Source organism: Pan paniscus, chromosome 12, assembly GCF_029289425.2.
Source record: "Pan paniscus chromosome 12, NHGRI_mPanPan1-v2.0_pri, whole genome shotgun sequence".
NCBI classification, from domain to species: Eukaryota; Metazoa; Chordata; class Mammalia; order Primates; family Hominidae; genus Pan; species Pan paniscus.
In genome coordinates, this window is record NC_073261.2 from 125,329,149 (window position 1) to 125,353,104 (window position 23,956).

The window sequence follows — 23,956 nt, forward strand, 5'->3', positions numbered from 1 at the left end:
TTCTATTGTGGACTTGAAGAAAATGCTGCCACCCTGAGAGCTGTGGGAAGTCCCCTTGAGCCACATGGATGTTATGAGTGTGGCAGTATCCACACTAGCTCCTGGCTGTGACAATGCACCAGAGGACGCAAGTGTTAGGAACAGGGGAGGTGGGGGCGGTGAGGGGCACAGGCTACTCTTCACCTTCCACTGTTTTCTGTAAATCTAAAATCGTCCAAAAAACAAGTATATTAATTAAAAAAAAAAAAAGAAGTGGGTCTTTCTCATCATTGTTCTTTCCCTGCTTACCTGAACCTCATGGCTTAAGGACTCAGCTCAGATCCAGCCCTGAGGCCTTTCCTGACAGCCCTGGCAGGTCTCCCTCCCCTCTTCCAAGTCCCAGAGGCCCTGCCATCGGCTTCCTCCTGCTGACACGCAGCTCAGGTGACTTCATGTGAGTGATCCTTTCTGCAGAGCACCCTCAGCCTGGCTCCAGCCTTTCACAGATATCCTTCCTTTCCCTACATGGATGTGATGTGAGTGCTTCTCTAATTTAGTGAAAGTGCAGGCATCAGGTTCCTCTGAGTTTCTGCCAGAAAAAAAAATCACCAAAAAATTCATCATGTCCATTAGGGCTCTTCTCACTTTTTATTTCACGAGTTATAGCTCTAGAAAATATCTAGGCTACAACAATTCAAGGCTGAACATGACCATGTAACAGAAGGGGGTTATTTAAGATAAAACCATGTCCAAGGTATCCAAGAAGAGCATCTCGTGTGTTGGTTAGGTTCTGCGTAGCTTGTAGTTCAGATAGGAGGTAGGCTGCTGCAACAAAAGTGAAAAAACTTGGCTAACTTGAGCTTAATGTTAGGAAAGCTAGTCAAAACCCTCTCTGTATGCATATACAAATGTATGTGCGTGTGTGTCTATACAGTCATGCACCACGTCACGACACTTCAGTTAACAATGAACTGCACAGACCACGGTGGCCCCATAGGTTCTAATGGAGCATATACAGAAACCCGGTCGATGGAACTTGATCCTGACCTTGCAGATCAACTAGAGGAAGGAACTCATAGTCAGTAATGGTGCCGGAACATTTGGTTTTCTATATGAAAATATACATAAATAAAAATATACAGCCCATCTAGGTTTCTGTAAATACACCCTATGATGTTTGCACAACGACAAAATTGCCTAACTGTGCATTTTCTGGAATATATACCTGTCCTTAAGCAATGCGTGGCTATACATACGTATGTGTATTAACACATGTAGTTATATATATATATATATATATACACACACACACATATAATTAGAAGATTAATGTAAAGCTCAAAATTCTAGGTGTGCACAGCCCATGATGCAGTGACAATACTGAAAGCCTGGAGTACTGTTCTGAAGCAGGGCACTCCTAGTGTGTTTGTGCCATGCCTGAGTGTGGCCAGGCGTCACCTGCCGATGCAGATTCCTGCGCCCCATCCAAACGGTTCAGATTTAGCAAGTTTGGAGTGAGGCTCAGAGATCTTGACTTTTTATTTTTAAGCAATTTATTGTTGATGTATCCATCATGACTCCCAAAGTGCAGCATGGCCAGCAACAGCCTCGGCATCTCTGGGTCCCTGTTGGTGATGTCAAGTCTCAGGTCCGCACCAGACCTGCCATATCACAGCCTGTGTTTTTAAGAAGTATTCCCAGGTGATTCATAGGTACATTGGTGTTCTTGATGTTTTATGAGGGGAGTCTGATGTGGTGGTCTTGTGGGAAAACAACCTGAGGATAAGAAGCCTGACACCTTTTAAAAGCAAAGGAAGGCCGAGGGTGGGATGGAAGCAGCCACTGTGAATTGCAAACGAATTCCTTACTGCAGAGGCGTGTTCAATCACCGCTCATCAGACAAACGAATTCCTTACTGCAGAGGCGTGTTCAATCACCACTCATCGGACAAACGAATTCCTGACTTGGTAAATGACTGGCTCCACGCCATGGCTTCCTGAAATCCAGACTCCACGCCACGACTTCCTGAAATCCAGACTCCACGCCACGACTTCCTGAAATCCAGGGCTCCCTAATGCAGTCATCGTGGCTTAGTTTACACGATTTTCCAGGACCGCACCTCTTATGTTAAAAGAGGGGAAACCCTCTGCTAAGAGGGGCCCATGCAGCGTGAACCTCTCTGAGGCACTTTATCAGCCGATTTTCTCTGGGGAATGATTTTGCATGTCAGGAGAGAGATCCACTGGCTCTACCATCATGCTTCTTCCTCAGAGCAGTGACTTAACACCAGGGCAAGGAAACATGAGGTATGCAGATTCCTGGATTTTCTCCAGACTCTCATGGAACAAAAGAGATGTAACGGATGGTAGACAAGATGGGTGGTTTTGTAACTATATATCATCACTACGGTTTTCCTAATAATGGCAATTGACAATTTTCTAAGTATCTGGACACATTTGGCTTGAAATGGAGCCGAAATTGTAGATTACAAGATGCCATAACTTGGTACCTTTGACTGTTATCATAGAACAATGAATATGTGGCCCCAGAACAATATAGTTTGCTCCATCTACAAATCTTCATTTGAATTATTTTTTCCAAGTAATATTTTTAATGATAGAATATACCTATGTAATTGATAGTCTTAAAATTGCTAATAATTCTTGCATATGCATAGGCAGCTGCTACATCATTGATATATTAATGCCATACAATTCTGTAAAATTGACTTTATAACTTATTTTGACACATTTTAATGATGTTTGAAAACAGGAATAACTGAAACATCTTTCAGATTCTAATGTACAAATCAGAAATAAATACTCTGGCTAACGAAGGAGAGTAGGGTGTGTGAGTTGTTGAGAGTCCCGGCTTTAATCTCAGCTCTTCCAGCATCTCCTGGTGCACGGGAAAGACAGAGATTAGGGACCCACCAGGGTGGGCTGGGCCCTCCTCACGGAACAACTGAGCTGTGAAACACGGACCTGCTTTTTCCACTCCAATTCCTCCTTTCCATTCTTCTATCCCGTTTCCCTTCTGGTATGGTTGGGGTCTGTGACTCCGCCCAAATCTCGTGTCAAATTATAATCCTCACTGTTGGAGGCGGAGCCTGGTGGGAGGTGACTGCATCATGGGGGTGGCTTTGCCCTTTGGTGCTGTTCTCCTAATAGAGTTCTCATGAGATCTGACTGTTTACAAGTGTGTGGCATCTTCTCCCTTCCTCTCTTCCTCCTTCTCTGGCCATGGTTCTATTCTTGTGATACAGTTCTCATGAGATCTGATTGTTTAAAAGTGTGACATCTCCTCCCGCTCCCTCTCTTCCTCCTTCTCTGGCCATGTAAGATGTGCCTACTTCCCCTTTGCCTTCTGCCACACTGTAAGTTTCCTGAGGCTTCCCCAGACGTGCTTCCTGTACAGCCTGTGGAACTGTGGGCCAATTAACCCTCTTTTCTTTATAAACTACCCAGTATCAGGCATTTCTTTAGAGCAATGTGAACGCGGACGAATACACCTCTTTTCTCTCTTCTCCTTCAATATTCTTCTCTTCCTCATCTTGAACGAGCTCAAAAGCCACCGTTCAAAGAAGGACTTTACCTTTTAGTTTTTCCTAAGTTGTCATGATAATCTTTGGGTCCTTGTAAAATTCACTCAAATTTTCTGACGTAGACTGCTGAGAATCGAAGCTCTGTGAATATTTCTGCATTATTGCATAGTGAGGGCTTTCTGAGCAACACTCACTGGCAGCTGGAATGAAGGACGATGGTGCAGTGACCCAGCCATGGGAGTTGGCAATAGTGAATCATTCGGGGACATTTCACACGGATGGCCCCTGAAGCCTTTGGTTTATATTCCAAAGTGTGATGGAAGAGAGACCTCGGCTTTCTCTCCTGAGAGAGGTCTGATTGGCGTTAGTAAGGGGGAGTCTCTCCTTCTGTGGGGAGGAGGGTAGGTGGGTGCTGAGTATCCTATATGAGCTCCGAGAGTCACGGCCCCACGTGCTTCTCCCATGGCTGACATCTCTGCCCGCACAGAACTCTGGGGCAGGGATGGGGAACGGCATTGAGACGTTCTGTGAGTAATTAACAACCTGTCTCTGATCCAAAAACCTCATGTTTATGTCAGGATAAAATACATTTAAGATATCGATGTTAAAACCTTAACATAAGGTTGTTTTAGATCTGGGCAAAGTAAGACTGCTACTGGCAAATTGCCACCAGTGCCAGGATATAAAATGTCAGGCCAGAAAAAATATTAATACATTATAAATATTTAGATGTAAATTTATTCACCATATTGTGTGTATTGATTTTGCAATGAGAAGTTGGTGAATACTAATACATGATTTTGTCTGTTAGATTCAAATGCTTTTACAGCTTTTTTTCTTTGAAATAGAGTTTCACTCTTGTTCTCCAGGCTGGAGTGCAAATATGAGGGGTTGATTTCTCCTTGGTATTCTCATTAGAGAGGACTTGATGAGCTCTGCAAAACACTCAGCCCACCGCCAAGCATTAATAGGCCTCAGTACTGATTTCATAGATTATTCCACCTGTAACCAGGCAGCATCTTCTCTATGTCAGAGGTGATGCTGGACATGGTGCAGGCAGCAGGAGCCCAACACAGGCAGCTCCCAGGTCCATGGAAACCAAATTGCATTTCCAGTGTTTTATCAAGAGAGAAAACTTCCACACCAGTGATCCATTGTATGATATTTATAATGTACTAATCATCCTTCCTTAATCTCCCTACAACCCTCTCAGGTAGGCATTTACAGTCCTCTATTCTCATTTTACAGGTGACGTTAAGTAATGACAGTTGGAGACCACTAGAAATTTATAAACTATATGAAGTCATCGGGAAGTATACAGATAAAACAAGTCAAATCAATCTAACTTTTGGATGGAATATTCATAAAAACCTGCACCTTTTTATCTCTCCAGTGCATTACTGGTATTGATTACCACTGAAAAAGTACAAATTATCCAGATCCAGAAGAAATGAGTGGCTTCTTTCTCGTGGATCATCAAGGATCCAGTTAGATGAACTCACGGTTCCTGCAGCCTCGCAGCATCGGGAGCTCTCTGCGTACTGGGCGCCTCCAGAGTTTCTATGGCTGCCCAGTTGTTGTCTCTGAACTCAAGCCTGGTGGATCTAACTCTACTCAAAAGCCTCCCTTTGGAAATCTTTAAACATTTCAAACTTACAAAGATCCAGCACTCACCAATGAGTACATCCTACAGTTCCCATCTCAGCAAATGGGAGCATCACTGCCGGCTGGAGTCCCTCCTCTCACATCCACACACCATGGTCTGGGTGTGTGTGCATGGGGTGTGCGTGTGGTGTGTGCATGAGTGGTGTGCACGTGTGTGTGGTGTGTGCGTGAGTGGTGAGCATGTGTAAGTGTGTGGTGTGTGCATGAGTGGTGTGCACGTGTGGTAAGTGTGTGGTGTGTGCATGAGTGGTGTGCACGTGTGGTAAGTGTGTGGTGTGTGCATGAGTGGTGTGCACGTGTGGTGTGTGGTGTGTGCATGAGTGGTGTGCACGTGCGTGTGGTGTGTGCGTGAGTGGTGAGCATGTGTAAGTGTGTGGTGTGTGCATGAGTGGTGTGCACGTGTGGTAAGTGTGTGGTGTGTGCATGAGTGGTGTGCACGTGTGGTAAGTGTGTGGTGTGTGCATGAGTGGTGTGCACGTGTGTGTGGTGTGTGCATGAGTGGTGAGCATGTGTAAGTGTGTGGTGTGTGCATGAGTGGTGTGCACGTGTGGTGTGTGGTGTGTGCATGAGTGGTGTGCAGATGTGGTGTGCGTGTAGTGTGTGTGTGTGTGGTGTGTGCCTGTGGGGGGTGTGTGTCTATTTGTGTTGTGTGTGTGGTGTGCATGGTGTGTGCATGTGATGTGTGTGTGGTGTGTGCATGTGTGGTGTGTGTGGGGTTTGTGTGGTGTGTGTGTGGTGTGTGTGGTGTGTGCATGAGTGGTGTGCGTGTGGTGTGTGTGGTGTGTGGTGTGTGTGGTGTGTGCATGTGTGTGGGTCTATGTGAGCTTCCTAAGCACTACTAGACTCAAAAGCTTCACAGACTGTGCAGTCTATATTGGTGTAATTAACAGTTATATATTTATACTTAAAATTTAAATTATGAAACTATGCTTACTTGAGGATAACAAAATTTTAATATTTCAGAGATCTAGGCAGCTAAACTGTCAATGACCATTTTGGATGGATGCATACAGTTTAGAGTAACATCCAGCTTCCTTAAATTGCAGCCTAATGGTAAATCTATCTGGGGCTAATTCAACTTCACAGGTTTACTAAATCTTGAGAATTACTCTCTAGGCTCATTCGGGTCCTCGCTGACCCTTTACAAGGAATAGCGAGGCCTTCAGAACCACAATGATGGAAAGAAGCCCTGCTGATGGCTCTGAAGAGAGAATGGAGACGGTGCCAAGTCATCTTCTGCAGAAATTACTAGAAATAAGAAGTTAATGAAAACAATCATGTTCTAGGAATGTTCCGGAGTGTATGCAGAAGGAGAAAGAGACGATAGATAACTTTTATAGGAAAAGACAAGAAAGGGGCCATGAATACAAGATAAGGCACAGTTTCCCACACCAAAGATGAAACTGTCTCTGAGGGACTGGAAAGCAAGTAAAGGAAGAGACCTTGAGAAGAGCAAAGAGTGGGCAGAGAAGGAGAGACACAGAGAAAGACAAAGAGAGGGAGAGACCAACAGAGAGAGCCAAAGACAGAGACAGATGGAGAAAGAGGGAGACCTCGAGAGGAGCAAAGAGGGCAGAGAAGGAGAGACAGAGAGAAAGGCAGAGATAGAGAGAAATAGAGTCAGAGAGAGACAAAGACAAAGACAGATGGAGAAAGAGAGAGACCTTGAGAGGAGCAAAGAGTGGGCAGAGAAGGAGACGACAGAAAGAGATAGAGAGACGAGTCAGACAGAGGGAGAGACACAGAGAGAGTCAGACAGAGAGAGACAAAGACAGTGACAGGTGGAGAAAGAGAGAGGGATAGAAAGAGATATAAATAGAGACAGAGAGAGACAGAGAGACAGGGAGAGATATGGAGGGAGGAGCTGCAGCATCTGGAATGGACAAGCAGATGTTGCCAGAGGAAACATACAGGGTTTGTCTGCTAGTTTTTTATTGTTTTCAAATAGTTTAAATGACCAAGAAAGAAACCCTAACAAACCATGGCAAAGCCAGGTGGCGGAGACAGAGCACGGACTGTGTGGGCCAGAGGAAGGGGCAGGAGGCTGGCAGCCCTGGGGGAGGGAAGCGCCAACCCAGCAGGCTAAGGTGTGGGCACTTCCTCTACGTGAATGAGGAGTTTGCGATTTCCAGTTCCTTCCTGGACACGTGGAAATGTGACTTTGGTTTCCCGGCATGCACGGCTGCTCCTGTGGCTTTGGGCAGGTTCCTGGTCCCCACCCCAGTGCCATGCGCCCTCCTCAGCCCTCACTCTCCACAACCATATCCTGGTTTCAGACCCCCAGGAAATGATTCTCTGTCCCTTGCAAATGCTGCACTGCCCGGCCAGTGTGAGTGGCAGCGACCTCAGGGCCCTGAGGGAAGACTCGCCTGCATTTTAACAAAACAAAACTGCATTTAAAATAAGAAATGGACTCTCTAACCACAGCAGGTATGAAGAAAAAGAAGCACAACTTAAAATTTAGATACATTAGGATTTCTTTAAAAGAATTATTTCAAAATCAAACATAGTCAGGGTCTCATAATTTACAACTAAGCAGAATACAAATGAATACTGAAGGAAAGTTGCTTATTTGTATTTATTACTTTTTTCAGGTTAAGTCAGCCAGTTTCAAACAAATTATGAGAGCAGGTATCAAGAAGAACAATGACAGGCCAAATACTTAGGTGGTTCCCACCGGGGAAGAAGACCAGAGAGAGTATACTCCCTGCACTCTGGATTTTCAGTACATTGTAAGAATATTCTGGCATTAAATGCAGTTAATACAACCCACAGTCTATTAAGAGAGGATTTTAAATAAATTATCCAAAACAATCCTCGGTCAAGTATATTTGTTTACTATTTTATTTACACACGACCTTCATCTGTAAAAGCAAGACTCAAATGAGAAAACAAAAGCAAGTGAATGTGGCTGTTCAATGTGTTGCTAAGATGAAAATACCTATTTTTAGTTATCGATTTATATTACAATAGGTCTCCATGATAAAACAGTTACGATGTATCAAGATGGAGCTCTGATATTGTGTGCTCTTGGCACTCATCACTAAAATGAGGGGCCTTCGGTTGTCTCAAGAATCAAATTATACAATGGACAGAAGTGCACTACAAGCTACAAAGGAGTTTACGCAAGTTAGCAATTCCAGGGACACTTTGTGACGCTGCAATCAGTTTACCAGCCGGGCCTTGCTGAGATGAGTTGGATGCTACCAGCACTCGGAGCATCCCAAGGCAGGACATAACTTCCGTGAAGACCCACGGCAAAGAAACCTGTCTAACTGTTTTAAACCCTTGCTATTCAATGGTTATTGAATTAGGGTCTGCCTATTAGGGTTTGAAGAATCTCTGAGTTCCATAAAAGGCCAACTGGTAAACAGGCCACACAGGTAACACATGGAGTGATATGGGTCCATGGAAGTCCTCCGACACCTCAGCCCCTTCATGCATCTCCAGTGTCAGTGGTACGTGGTCCAGGTTGGGTACATGCGGTGCCAGCCACCTCCTCCGAGTCTTTCAATACCTCTGAGATGAGCTGGCATGAATATCTTAGCTCTGCTCAAAAACAAAATCAGCCCAGCCAATCAGAGGTTCACCTCTGGGACTTGAATTTGAAAATATGGAGCAAATTAGCAGCAAATGTTAAAGAACATGGTTATATTTGTTTTGAGGGGAATTCAGTCATTATTCATGCAAACATTTAGGTGCAGTAAGCACAAAGTGCTGGTTTATTTCAAAACCTTGCAACTAAAGCCAATATGATATCCTATGTTATCTCTGGGGCAGAAAAAGTGCATTAGTAGAAAAACTGAAGTTTGACTGGAGGGCGAAGTGTGGTTAGTAATGCTGCATCATTGTCAAATGGTGGTTTGCCAGATGCTCCATGGCCACGTAAGTCGTGTAAATCAGGGGAGCTGAGTGGAGGCAGACGGGGCTCTCTGCACTGAATGTGCAGCTTTTCCATAAATCTGAAATTATTCTCAAGTAAAACGCTTACTTAAAAAGCCATCCTTATCAATGAAAAGACAGGCAGGGTATTACTGTCTTGATGTCTGGAGGTAAAACTTGGTTTTATCTTTTCATTTCCTTTTAATGGAAGAAAGTCCCATGAACACTGCACGTGACATGCATCCAAAATGTGTAGGTACCTGAAGCTCTCAGGTTTTTAGTTTGCTTGCAGTTCTGATGGTCAGACTCTCAAAAGTAAAGCTGTTTAAATCGATAAACTTCTAGACATTATACATTACATTCAGTCAGTTTGGGGAGAACGGTACCGGTGGGCACTGGAAAATGAAATTGCAGAACTATAGCATTCAGCCATAAATTTATATTATGGACCCCACTAAAGCAGGCTGCTTATTTTTTAAATAAAACTTGGGAGACATCAGGGAAAAAAAGCTTTTAAAATTTAGAAATTGGAAACGTCTAAAAAGAGGGTTGTATTTTGTATGTTTCTTGGCTTCTTCAACTACATAATTGATCCTCTGAGACACAGAGCCTCTGCATCCCACCTCCAAACCAGCTGGAATTTGAGGAAGGAATCAGCTCTACAATATCTTAATGGCCATTTGAACTAAAGAAAGAAATGGGTTAATTTATAAATTTGGAGCAAGAAATAAGCAATCTACAAGCAGAATCCTTTCCAACCATGTAGAAACAGCAAACGGCAGGACCAAGCACTCTGTCTGTCCTCCTCCAAACACCAGATGTAGCTTTCCCCCTCTTACAGGAATAGCCCTCCCAGCAGCCCCTCCCTGTGGAGTGTCAAAAGCATCCTTACCGGAGGAGTGCTGAAAACGTAGAAGGACGGGCCCTTCAGTGCTAGGAACTTGGGTCTGAAGGTTTGAGAGGAGTCAGCTCCTTGGAGTTTCTCATTTACCCACCCCATATGCACAACCTGCAGAGGGAAACCTTTGAAAATTACAAACCAAGCCTTAATGAGGGCATACTGTCACAGCAGCAGAGTTAAGCACATGAGCAAGCCGTGATCCCACCAGGTCAACACACCCAGAATCAGGAGACGGGAGAAACGTGGAGATGTCCAAGTTTCCAAATCAAGTTCACACAATAGGAATGAATCACATCTTGAATTAAAAATTCAGTTTTGCATTGAACCAGGTTTTATATATGAGCACTTTCAGTTTTGGCCAATGGACTTCTCAGCTGCCTTAGAGTTGTTGGTTTATCTTTTAAAACGACTGCATTAAATTATATTCTATTAGAAGTTAGTATTTCAGATTTTTCTATGAGGTAGTAAAAACAGCTAATTATATTTTTCATTCCTATAGTGAACATAGAAGTTGGCATATGTGGAAAAATAATTGTTTCTCTTTATGGTTCAACTTCTTAACAACAATGAAATAATGTAAAATATTAGATTCTTACAATGAGCAGTGAATATTTTGAGCCGTATGATATAAAATCCAACCTATCAAAATCAGAATATGATTCAAAAACATTTAAATAGTAATCCAATTTAAGAATTCAGTGCATGAATTCAATCTAATATTAAAGAAAAATCCATGTTATCTAAAATTTTAATGTGACATATTTTGTAGCAAGTACCAGGAGTAAATTCATTATAATTCTTTCATTTTCTCATTCTATTTCAAAGAAAACCTATTAACATATGCTTAGCATTAAAAACTTAAAAAAATAAAAATAAGTTATCACAGAGATCCCAACCACTTTACCAAATGACACTGACCGATGAGCTATTAAAAGTTGAGAACCAGCTGGGACCTGGACACCCCTCAAGTGTGCAAGCCCCATGCACCCACGAAGTGCCCTCTGCTGGAGCCACCTGGGTAAGTCCCGTCACAGCTGGCGCCGGCTCCAGGGCGGGCGCATCCTGTTTCTGTTATTTACTTGATAAACCACTGAAGGTCTTCACTCTTAAGCTGGAGAGACTTCCTGGGAAGTCGAGATGCTAGAGGACAGAATCAGATTTCTACAAACGGTATTTCTAGCAATGGGAAAGAAAATTAGGAGCACTGTCTTGCAGGGCGGGGGCGCGTAGCCGAACAGCTAACATCATCATGGTTTTCAGTGTTGAATACGAATCCCCTGATGCATTAAACGTTTTAGTTTTGTCTTTCTTGACTGTTCTGGATTTAGAAGGCTTTTCAAAGTAACCCAAATATTTCACTGGATCATGAACTTCCAAGTTCCTAGTGGGTTATACTTACGTCCCATGGAGGCTCAGGAACCACATAGATGTGGTATGGGGTTAATGTTACAGTAACACAGGACGACTTTATTTCCCCGAGACCCTCCCCAGCAAAGCACATTTAACATTGCCAAGGCTCTCTTTTTCCATCATGAAACGGGTAGAATTATAGATCTCACGTGAGAATTACGGGAATTTCACAGTGTACCATAGGAATCCCTCGTAAGGCACTAGCTGGGGGCAAAGGCCGGGGACATTCATACCTGGAAAAGCCACTAATGTGTAATTTACTCCTCCAGTGTCTGAATTTGAAACCAAATACACAGACTATTTTAAAATACCTAATAGATTTTTTCCTTTTTTGTCTGGTTGGGTCACATACTTATATTTTTGTTGGTTATAACACTAGAATTTATACTCTGTAAATCATAAAAGCCTCCATTTAAAAATGCATCTTTTTCTAGCAAATTTAGCAGACGCTTGATGTTTCCATAATTAACATGAATTCAATGCGTGATTAATTCCAGCTCACTACTGCACAAGTGCAGTGATTTGTACAGTTTAAGATAGGATTCATTTGAAGCATAGTTACTAAAAACAATTAATTGCAAACACAGTGGCTTCCACACAGTCATGAAAAGAATATTATGCAGGCAGTTTGTTCAGCAAGAAAAGAGTTCACATTCCAGGAAGACCAGGCACATGGCCCTGAGCAGGCTGCCCAGGTCATCTTACGCACATTTGAGTGCCTTGCTAAAGCTCTTGCGGAGGCCTTATTTCTTTTTTTTTTCCTTTTTTTTTTATTATTATACTTTAAGTTTTAGGGTACATGTGCACAATGTGCAGGTTACATATGTATACATGTGCCATGTTGGTGTGCCGCACCCATTAACTCGTCATTTAGCATTAGGTATATCTCCCAATGCTATCCCTCCCCTCTCCCCCCACCCGACAACAGTCCCCAGAGTGTGATGTTCCCCTTCCTGTGTCCATGTGTTCTCATTGTTCAATTCCCATCTATGAGTGAGAACATGCAGTGTTTGGTTTTTTGTCCTTGCGATAGTTTACTGAGAATGTTGATTTCCAGTTTCATCCATGTCCCTACAAAGGACATGAACTCATCATTTTTTATGGCCTTATTAGGCGAGGTTTCACAAACAATGATGACCATATCTTCAATTCTAAATCTTCGGAGCAGCTGGCTGCTGGATAACTGCAGCAGGCAAAAACAAGCTTATTGTATTTGTCAGGATGGCTGAGTGGAAGACCTTTCTTTTACTGATTAGCATCAAAGTGTGGAACCAGAATTTCTAGAAAATGTAGGAAATTGCCTGAGTTCTAAATTATTGCAAACTTTTTTTTTTTTTTTTTTTTTTGAGATGGAGTCTCGCTCTGTCACCCAGGCTGGAGTGCAGTGGTGCAATCTTGGCTCACTGCAAGCTCTGCCTCCCAGGTTCACGCCATTCTCCTGCCTCAGCCTCCTGAGTAGCTGGGACCAGAGGCGCCCGCCACCACGCCCTGCTAATTTTTTGTATTTTTAGTAGAGACGGGGTTTCACCGTGTTAGCCAGGATGGTCTCTATCTCCTGACCTCATGATCCTCCCGCCTTGGCCTCCCAAAGTGCTGGGATTACAGGCGCGAGCCACCGCGCCCGGCCTGCAAACCTTTAAGAATCAGCAACAAGCACAAAAAGTCTGGTTTGACCCCATATTTATTACAAGGAGTCACACCAATATCCTCGTCAAATCACAAAGTTAGTAAGAGGGAAGAGTAGAGAATAATCACATCCAGAAAAAAGAACGAAACAAAAAACGAGGGAATGGCGAACACATCCCCTTCTGCAGGTCCCTGCCAATGTGGTCTGAGAGTCTTTAAAATTCACGAAACAAATACTAGTTCTGATGAGAAATTCTAAGGGTCAAAGCCTAATTAGATTCATACGGGGTAGAGAGATTTAAAGTGATGTTTTTCTTTTGCCTGCAGGGCAAACTCTGCTGGTTTTACTTCCTTCACTTCCCCAGCCACTCCACCACCACCCCAGGCCCCAGGCCAGAGTCTCGTTCTGTCGCCCGGGCTGGAGTGCAGTGGCAGGCTCTTGGCTCACTGCAACCTCCGCCTCCAGGGTTGAAGCAATTCTCCTGCCTCAGCCTCCCAGGTAGCTGGGATTACAGGTGCGTGCCACCACGCCTGGCTAATTTTTGTATTTTTAGTAGAGACGGGGTTTCACCATGTTGGCCAGTCTGGTCTTGAACTCCTGGCCTCGTGATCTGCCCGCCTTGGCTCCCTCATTTTTTAAATCATGTGTTCACATACTGTCGAGTTTCCCTGATCTTACTCGTTCTGTTCACGAAACACTTAATCATGCGCTGCAATTTAGATTTCACAAGGGATGAACTATGAATAGGAAACTGACGTGCAGGAACTTAATCTAACGGCCATAACACTCAGGAATATCTAAATACAGAGGACAGGTGGGTGAGAGATTGATTTACATTACAGGTAGATCAAGGGCGAGTAAAAAGTTGAAAGTATGCATTCTTGAATCTTGGCTAAAATAGAGAACTTGGGATTCTTTTTCTAGCATGACAGCAGCAAGCCTTCTTTTTGGAGAACTTGATCAAGGGGTGGAATTACCATCTAATTCTGATTGAGCAGAGTTACTCTGTTTCTGAGGAGCTGCAGGTACCAGCTGGAATCCGAGCACCCAGACCTGGGAGGCCCCATGAGCTGTACACCCACCTCCCTTCCCCGGGGCTGCTCGCTCTTTCTTCCCCCTGGGCTGGGACAGTGTTGGGCTCTTCTTCTTTTCTATATCAGGTTGACACAGTGTTTGGCACAAAGTTCAAGGAGAGTTATGTATTAAGGAGTGAATAAAGAGCTACTGTTGGCCCAAGATGGCAATAATAGACCGCCAGTAATCTGAAATGCCTGTTAGTTGCATGTGAGCTTAACTAAATCACACAAGTAATTGAATTATGCTAGATTTAGCAAAGAAATACGTTATAGCTTTGCTATTGTTGGAAACATCAGATGCTTTCCGAATCTTTCTTAGGTATATGCAGTTCATAAATAATTTTAAGCAAAGCTAATTTTATCTTCTACATTATGAATTTTCTAATTACACATTCCAAGAAGTATGTATTATACTTTTAGAAATATCTCCCTGACTGTACCACCTTAATAAAATTAAGATGTCATAACCATTATAATAAAGAAATATATTTTTTATCTTTTCTGATACCATTTCTATAAGAGAGTCCTTTTCACCTCATCAGTCAAGATAATTAGTTAAGCATCCACCAGATGATAACATGCAGCTGGTCTTTTCCTTTAGATAGAAAAAGCCAGAATTACCTGTGTTATTTAGGGTTTTCTGCAGGGGGTCAGGGAGATTTGGCAATTAAGGCATCATCAATAGCTACCTAAATTAAAATTCAGGTTATTCAAAAATAAGTTTAATTTGGAAAGAAATAGGGCTGCTTGCTATTTGGTGGGGTGAGCATATGTTTGTTTGCAGTTATCTTGGTAATTTTTCAGGTTAGTCTTTGTCCCAGACAAAAGTGCTCTGGTTTGTATGATAAATTATTTGGTTATTTTATATACCAGATACGAGAGTCTAAAAATGCATACATTATGCTTTTTGTAGTATTCTCCTAATTCTGTTTTTCGTGTGTTTTTGTTTGCCAATTTCACTGGTTGTTAAACACCTTTATTCATCCTTTCACATAAATTTTTTTCACATAAAATTCGCATTTTTCACATTAACAATTATCTCACAATTATTTATTAAATACCAAAATCAAGAATGAATTGTTCAGAGTGAGAAAAATTTTTCTTTCTGTTTTAAAGGGCCTAATGTCTTAAATTTAAACTCCTAACATTTGTACAAAGCACACCACTTTTGGAGAAAACGTGAAACCATCCTCCACCAAAAGTGCATCCGGATATAGCAGGGCTAGTTCTTCATCATCCTACATAATGAAGCTCAGCTCTAAGATCAATTTTCAAATAAACTACTCCAAGCTGCTAAGTAAATTCAAAGTTGTATAGGACTTTTAAGGTTGTAAAAAGGACCTTAAATTACCCAGTACAACTTTCTTATATTACAGATAAAGAAATTAAGCCTCAGGAGTGAATTTGTTAAACTTACAACACCAGAGAAGGGTTTGGTCAGGGTTATCAGGTCCAGGGTTTGCCTTTGGCTTTTTGCTTGGTCAAACAAGACCACCAAGATCGATGTGAAATACACAAGGCTTAATATGTCGGAGAATTTCACTGAAATGAAGCAAAAACAAGGCCACCCACTGCCTCTGAGGTCTCTGGAAGATGCTCCTTCAACGTGCTCCATAGCGGGAACTGTGCTCCCTACAGGTTTTTACATTTCTCTGAACCATTATTTCATCATTCTCTCTTGTCAGTTGATGATAAGGAGGATTAAGGGGTGGGGAGAGGGGGGAAGGATAGCATTTGGAGATATACTTAATGTTAAATGATGAGTTACTGGGTGCAGCGCACCAACATGGCACATGTATACATATGTAACTAACCTGCACGTTGTGCACATGTACCCTGAAACTTAAAGTATAATAATAAAAAAAAAAAGAAAAGAAAATGCTTTCCTCTCCGGAGCAGTGCTCTTTCCAACACAAGGAGTAATTCCAGTATGGCTACAAAAGTCAGCATTTCTCTGAAACACGTAAAGGCCAAGTCCATAAATGCTGCCCATTCCCACGTATGCTCTCCACTTGCGGACATCACTTTTTAGCATCAAGGATCTGTCTGCAAGGTGACAACCCCTCTGAGGGTCGGGAGAGGACGGCTGTCCTCATGACGAACAAACTGAGAAACAGGGAAGAAGCAGCCAACACTGAGAAATACCAGAAGCTACGGCTCCTCCTAAGATCTCGGAAGAGTCTCAGCTTTGCCATAAAGAGGATCTCAGGAAACATTTTGCTAATTTTGAGTGTGTGAATAAGATGCAATTTCAAAATGGTAAATTATTCATAGAGATCATGTCAAAACTTTGGCCCACTGTCCCACCAGCCTTGATAAAGGCTGTTTCCTGTGTGAACCATAGAGAGATATGTACTTTGTGGAAAAGTTTCAGAACTTCTGTTTCAAAAACACATAGTAGGGAAATGATATTTTATGTATAAGAATATGAAATGAATCCTATATTAATTTGAAGAATTTATAGAAATATTAATCATAAAATATCTATGTAAACAAAAATAGTTGATGGTAATTTTAGAATAATATTAAAAGAGATAAAAGTTAGAAGAACCATTTATTCTTAGTGTTTCTTTTCTAATGTAGAAATGTTGACTAGAGAGGTTTAATTTAAAACACAGCCCTATTTTCCCATTGTTTTAGTAAATGTTTCATAGGCAGGGGACCTGCTCTTCCAACTCCTCCATCATGAATTCAAATATTCTTGCTAAGCACTATTTACAGTCTTTTGTGCGCTATTTAAAGCAAAGCGAACATGTTTTTCTCAGTTTTCTTAACTTGAGGCTATGATGCATGCTTCCTTACGCCCCTAAGAGATATAACCAGAAAATGAATGAACTATAAATAACATACTCCCTTACATTACAAGTTAAATCATAAGTTTATTATAAAGGAAACAGAAGAATAACACAGTGGCTTAAAAACTGATTTGGCTGATATTGAAACAGCTTGATTACCATAGAGTTTTCCTAAGTACTCATAGACCTGGGAAGTGAGCAGAAAATCAGCCCTGAGGGTGGCTACAAAGGTAGCTATCCTGAATCCAGGACAACATTAAGGGCTCTGGGCTCCAGGTGAACAAACTGCCTGGATTTGGGGATGACAGGATCCTACCCACTGGCAATAACACCCACTGGGCCAAAGCCCTCCTGAGAATGAAGCTTTCCTAGTAAGGATTTTATTTAAGAAAATAATATAGTGCTTAAAATTTCAAATTACACAGGTGTGTCATCTCAAAGCCCTTCTCAGTTTAAACAATCATATCTAAATCATCATTTAAATCACGATTCTTTACAAAACATAACTGCCAATAGAGAAATAATCTATACACAGGAGATCAGAATGACCTATGCTATTCCCACAGAAAGAGCAGTTTTATAGAATTAACAGGCAGGGCAGAGACCACCAAATGCAGTCTGAAATGTGCTAATGTTTTCCTATCAACATTTTCAAATCAAATTTCAAAAAACCAGAGACTGCTTTTCGAGATGTGTTACATCATGAAGCAGAAAATACAAACCCTACCTGATGTGTTACATCATGAAGCAGAAAATACAAACCCTACCTGGTCGGAAGGAGAGCAGCATTTGTTCGCCATCTTCATCTGTGGAGAGAAGGCAGAAGAGTCAGGGCCACAGCCACCAACACCAGGATGGCTCACCTGAGTGACAGCTGGAAGTCATCAGCCACGCTCTGTCCTGGGAAACAGGCCTCTTTAATGACATATTTCCTATCTGAAGACCTAGCCAGAGTCAATACAAACATGGCAGCAGTAGAAAACAACTTTACTAGCAGACTTCAATTCCTCTTTTTCAAATATCAGCATTTATGTAAGTGAAGTTACACTTCAAGAGCAGGTGCTTAAATTCCAATATCTGAGAAAAGTGAGGAAATGATTTCTGCTCTACATAACCTTGTGAGAGTCAGTATTACTGTGATGGTAATTACGGTGATCACAGTTGATATTCTTTCTTTTATTTAGTTCTCCCAATGACCTATGGAGGTAGATGTTGTTTTCCAAAATTTCACCAAGGAAGTGGAGGTGCAGAATCATAATGTTCCCACAGCCCACAGCCACACAGCCGGGAGGCGGCTCAGAGTCCACATTTCTGTTCTGAAATATTGGGGTGTCTGACTTCTCTGCCCTGCCTATGAGGGCTGATTTGTGAAATGACAGAACTGAAGGGCGCTCCTCGTCACAAACATTTCTGCAAATATAAGTCAAGCACCATCCTTTCTTCCCTATTTATTGAGATAACTTTGGAATTTAAAGTGTTGCGTTTGAAAACTACAATGTTAGGAAGGTCCTGGTACTTCCTTCTCTGCTTGCAGAAAGGAAGCCCCTGAGGTCTTCACAGGAGAAATGTCACACATTGCTGCTTCCCCCAGTGTTAGGTTAACTTCTGTTTTGCAGCCACAGGAAGAAGGGAGGTTGCAAGGGAGACGTGAGGTGGTGGGCAGGGCAGGGGCAGGGCGGGTGCATCTGCAGGGCCGCAGGGTGGGCCACGCCTGGCCAGTCTGCAAGCTGGACCCAGCCTCTGCAGCCTCCAGGCTGCGAAGGAACAGAGCAGGGATCGAAGTGCAATTACAGGGCAACTCAGCTTAGAGGGAGCAAGGGCAGCAAGGCTGGTCCAGGGCCGCCTCCAGGCAGGGTCAGTCCTGCCACAGTTGCCAGGGCTGCGGCCACGGCTCCATGTCCGAGTCCAGGCACCCATCACTCCAGGCAACGCCCGTGTCATCGAGTCTTCGTTCCCACCCCATCTCTTTTCATTTCTTTAATTTTTAAAATCCTGTTGACTTTTAATATCAAACATCACTTAAGGGGACAGAATACTTTTTCGTTTCTGGGGGACTGCAGTACAAATTTGAGAAGTAATGTTTTTGCTCAATTATGCCTTTTTCTAAATCTTCATAATGTTTTGGAGAATTATACTTTTAACCCAATTAGGTTTCCCCAACTCAAAATGTCATACTATATCAATGCATTTGGGTAAAATATAAAATTATGACATATAACTATTTCTGTATATGTGTGTGGAGAGAAAGAGAGAGGAAGGGAGGGAGAGAGACAGAGGCAGACAGAGGGGAGGAGGAAGACAAAACCAGATGGGAAATTCTCAGCTGTCAGACATTGCCTTACTCTTGGATTTGGAAACATTCTGATGGCTTGATTTTTAATATTTTTAGACATAGATTTGACACATTGAAACAAGTACATGATTTTCTGTTTCGGGTTAATCATAAATCATCAGAAACATGATGTCTCCATTATTTTTCATGCACGAATGAGCATCAGCAGAGACTCAGAAACACCGTGCGCTCACGTTCTGAAGTGTCAGCTCCCTGATGTTGGCTGAGACCGCCCGCAGCCAGTCGGTGCCATCCTGGGCTGTGTAAAACCGGAGGATCCCAGAGCTGACTCCGTCCAGGGCGAGCACCTCGAACGCGTTCCACCTGGGGAGGGAGAGAGCTGTCCAGGAGGCCCTGCAGCGAGGGGAGCGGGCCTGCCTCCGTGAGTTTCAAGGCTGATGCTCAGCAGGGCTCTACCCTGGACCCAGGACACGGGGCAACTGCACCACTTCCTCAGGCGCCTCAGTACAGTCAGCAGGCTCGCTGAGACCAAGACCAAACCCCGAATTCCCTTGGTAACAGGAGCTACTTCTAATTCGATGAAACATGAAAAGCACTTTGTCAAGGAAAGAACAGTGCTCCTGAAATTCTGGAGTTATTGTCTGCAGGATTCTTACTGGTTATTCTTTCGAAGACCCTTTGGATGGAGCACTTAAAGCTCCTGATGGGGTGAGGCTGGAGCAGCCCAGGCACCCTCTGCACTCAGCATCCACCCTTCTCTAGGACCACCTGTGTGCTTCTGATTGACAGGGGAGCTTCGGGAGAACATAGTCCCCTTCCATTGCTCCATGACACTCCACTTGCTGAGAACTCAATCATGGCAAAGTATTAACAACCAACCGTCTCAAATTCAGTAGTTCTTCCCTGTCATGCAACATTTTTTAAAAACATACTTTACATATGCCTATTTGCAAAAGAGAAATGTCATGTACACTTTTATAGACTTTTTCTTAAGAAAATAGTGCATATTGGCCGGGCGCAGTGGCTCACGCCTATAATCACAGGACTTTGGAAGACTGAGGTAGGTGGATCACTTGAGGTCAGGAGTTTGAAATCAGCCTGGCCAACATGGTGAAGTCCCGTCTCTACGAAAAATACAAAAATTAGCCGGGCATGGTGGCACACACCTGTAGCTCCAGCTACTCGGGAGGCTACGGCAGGAGAATCTCCTGAACCCAGGAGGCAGAGGTTGCAGTGAGCCGAGATCACACCACTGCACTCCAGCCTGGGCAACAGAGTGAGACCCTATCTGAAAAAAAAAAAGAAAAAAAGAAAACAATGCATATTAATGTGTATGACTCATAATACCTCCATGGTCTCAAGCAGCTAACTGAAGATAAAATACAGAACAAAGCAAACATATTTTTTTAGAAAAATAAGTCATCACTAAGCTATGTTCTAATAATCTTTCAAATGTGAGTGTCATCGCTGCTTTCTTAGGCAAGGTGGGGTGTGTAGGAGAAGGGGTAGGAAACAGAGATGGTATAACACAGTTCTGCATATTTTTGAGCCAAATCTATCAGACCAGAGTTTGCTATTTTAAAAGTCATTCTTTTAAAAAGCAGACATCCCTGTCTAGGGGTCATTCTCATCCTAGTTAGTGTTTCTTGAATCAGAATGTGAGGTTTATCTACTTGTGGCTGATATTCTGCCTGATGGCGATGAACAAGATACTCTTGACTTGGCAGGAGGACAGAGGTGAAGGTGGAGGTGACTGTGTGGAGCCGGAGAGGGGAAGAAGCCAGAGGAAGCAGGTCCCCCGCATGGGGAGGGCAGGCAGCTCCGCCTCCACCTTCGCACAGCCCTTTCTGATCACCTTTCCTGGTCCTCCTGGGGAGCACCTGTCCCTCAGGATCCATCGCTTCCTGTGGGGCCTTTGGTCCTGGATGTCTGCTATAATAAATTAATCTTTACACTTCAAAATGCTGGGAGACTATTTTAGGCAGATTGTGTAATATTCCACATGAATTAGGTGCTTATTAAATATTGACAGACTTATATCTACACTTTTGTCCAAGTATCCATTAATTCTTATTAAAGTAAGTGCTAACTAAAAATGGGTTCATTGCCATCATTTCTCATTTGTTCATGTTAACTGGTGCGACATATACAAAGCAAGGCTGACCTTAATCTAGTGGTCAATAAACAGCTGGGTCAAGTAGATTATTGCGGATGACAGCCAAGTTCCCTGGCTCCCCACATGAAGAGGTCAGAGACTATTATTTTTAGGCATATTTTACATTGAGCTACAGGACACACACACACGCACACAACTCACCAGTGAACACCTCGATAAAGAGTCATGTATTCCATACTCTTGGCCAACCAACTCTCAGACCAAAAACAGACTTTAGAAGAATCCTCAAAAGTTCCCTGTGTCCCATCCTCCAATTTTCCCCATCTCAGAGCTCTACGCTTTTATTCTTTCAGAAGAGCCTGTTCTTCTCCAAAGGCCTGGGGAGGAACAGGAGGTGGTGCCAGTGTGGGCCAGGGGCAGCTTTGCCTGGATCCAGCTAGACTAGGGGGCCTGCAGGGATCCTGGGGCAGCGTGGGGGTAAGGGTGCCTCCTCTCATGAATCGGGGGTGCCTGGTGGGGCCTGCAGGGACCTCAGGGCAGCGTGGGGCAGGGGTCCCCCCTCTCATGAATTGGGGGTGGCTGGTGGGGCCTGCAGGGACCTCAGGGCAGCGTGGGGCAGGGGTCCCCCCCTCATGAATCGGGGGTGCCTGGTGGGGCCTGCAGGGACCTCAGGGCAGCATGGGGGCAGGGGTCCCCCCTCTCATGAATTGGGGGTGCCTGGTTGCGCGTGAGGGCGTGTGAAGGACACGCGTGGTCACCGCTTGGCTCCAGCTCACATGTACTAACGACAGTGTCTTCTCAGGGAGTTGGCATTTCCTGATTCTCAGGGTTGGTGACGTGTTCCTGATTCTCAGGGTTGGTGACGTATGCACCAAATGCATGGATGACTGAACACTGGGTGCTCTCAGCAGGGTGAGTACTGTGGTCATCCTCATAAAGTCAGTGGTGAGAAGGAATCTGAGTCCAGAGTCCTAACTTTGCCTTTGGAGGTTTACACCATCATTGATGTAGCAGGAATAAGATGTGAGGTAGAGACAGTGGACCCAGGCTCCATGAAGGACCCTTTATCGATGCTGTGGTCTTGAGAAAGATCATCAGCTTTGCACCCTGAGGCAGTGAATGCACGTGGAGCCCCAGAGGCTCACGGACTCGCACGAGGGGCAGACGGCTGTGTCCTGCAATGAAAAGGAAGGCGTCTGCAGTCCAGGCACGTTTATGCCATAGCTTCATGAGGCAGGCTGGACATCTCACCTCTGAGCTGGGCTTTCCTCGTCCGTACGATGGGCTTCAAATGCCAACCGTACCACAAAATAGGAATACTGAGAGTAACAAATGGGATAACTGAAACAAAGTTATTTGTAAGCCCGTAAGTACCATATAAACATTATTAGTCTGTAATTTATCAAAGAAAGCAATAAAAATTAAGTATCAAATGAACAGAAACTGTGAAAGTTGTTGACATGAATGCTGATGGCAGATACTAACATGTTAATGAAACAGGGAAAGAAAGTTCACAGCGTGGCTCACTGTTGGTTCACTGTTTGGTTTATTGTTATAGAAGCCGGGTAACTAGTGTAAGTCACACAATCTGCTTTCGGGCACTTCTGGATGCAAGATCAGGAGCCGCTTCTTCCAGGGCATTTCTGGGCCTTTGTTTCCTCCGAGTTTCATGGTTTCCTCCGAGTTTCCTCCGCGGCTCACAGTTGGAACCCGGCCTCTCTACCTGCCTCGTGGTGGCCGCTCAGGCCTTTTAGGATGGTGTTCACATGGCCAAGGTCATTATCGGAGCTAAAATTCACAGAGCATCTGCTGCTCAGGAGCTAACATGCTCTTTGATGGACACACATGAGATTGTAGGAAGCTGCTGTAAGCAAAGCCACACCAAGTGAAGGCAGAGCGCTTGGCACCCCGGGGTCCCCCAAGAAGAAACCAAACCAGCTCCCAGACACTCGCCATCCATGGGGAAGTCAAGCACTGACTGTGTCGGCACTTTTGAAAAGTCTACCCTCCTCCCAGGGTTTCCTCGTGCCCTTAGAGAATTTTTCAATTCCAAAGAGAAAACTGAAAATAAACTTATACTCTAGAAAGTGAATCAATTCAGTTTTTGGCTAAGAGAAATAAATTTATTCCAATAACGTTCAAAGCACACGTCTTAACGTATTAGGATATTAAGGAATTGAAGTTACGTGCTCAGGTCTCCACCTCCTGTGGAGGACAGCCAGTCTGTTTAAGCCGTTCTTCCTGCGCTCTTGACTGTGGGCTCAGTGCCAGCCTCAACCCTGCACCCTGCGGCTCCTGCCCGGAAAAGCCCCACAGCCCAGCAGGGTCACACTGCCTGCCTTCGCTGTGGTCTTCCTGTCCACATGCAGAAAGGCCTCCGAATCCCGCCCACACCGCTGGGAATCTTCCTGTCACAAAACACACCTCAACAGATTTGACCCTTTTTCAAATCATCTGTTTCAGCGGAAACCAATCACAGAGCATTAGCAGTTGTTATTAAAGCCCCAAACCGAGACCCCTGCTACATCCGCTACCAATGACCACTCTTCCAACCTTCTGCTTCCCTTGTGCTGTGGGATTCCAGTAACTATAAAATTTGACCCTAAAAACTGAGAATTCTTAATTGCTCGTCAAAGCTTCAATGCCGGAGAAAGTCAAAATGTGTAAA

The 23,956-nt window shown here is 43.7% G+C and overlaps 1 protein-coding gene across 11 annotated transcripts in view; it reads right to left on the reverse strand.

Annotated features, from left to right (window-relative positions):
- The window catches only part of SNTG2 (syntrophin gamma 2), a 408,896-nt gene that overhangs the window by 109,564 nt on the left and 275,376 nt on the right, over positions 1–23,956 (reverse strand). For 9 of the 11 annotated variants that reach the window (XM_034952491.3, XM_034952496.3, XM_055108322.2 and 6 more), the window contains 3 exons: positions 19,406–19,535; positions 17,647–17,685; positions 9,963–10,079 (listed from right to left, as the gene is read on the reverse strand). In XM_034952491.3, coding sequence (XP_034808382.1) covers positions 9,963–10,079; positions 17,647–17,685; positions 19,406–19,535 — 286 coding nt within the window. The remainder of the gene's footprint in view (positions 1–9,962; positions 10,080–17,646; positions 17,686–19,405; positions 19,536–23,956) is intronic. The other 2 variants (XM_034952500.3, XM_034952495.3) reach the window with 2 other exon arrangements.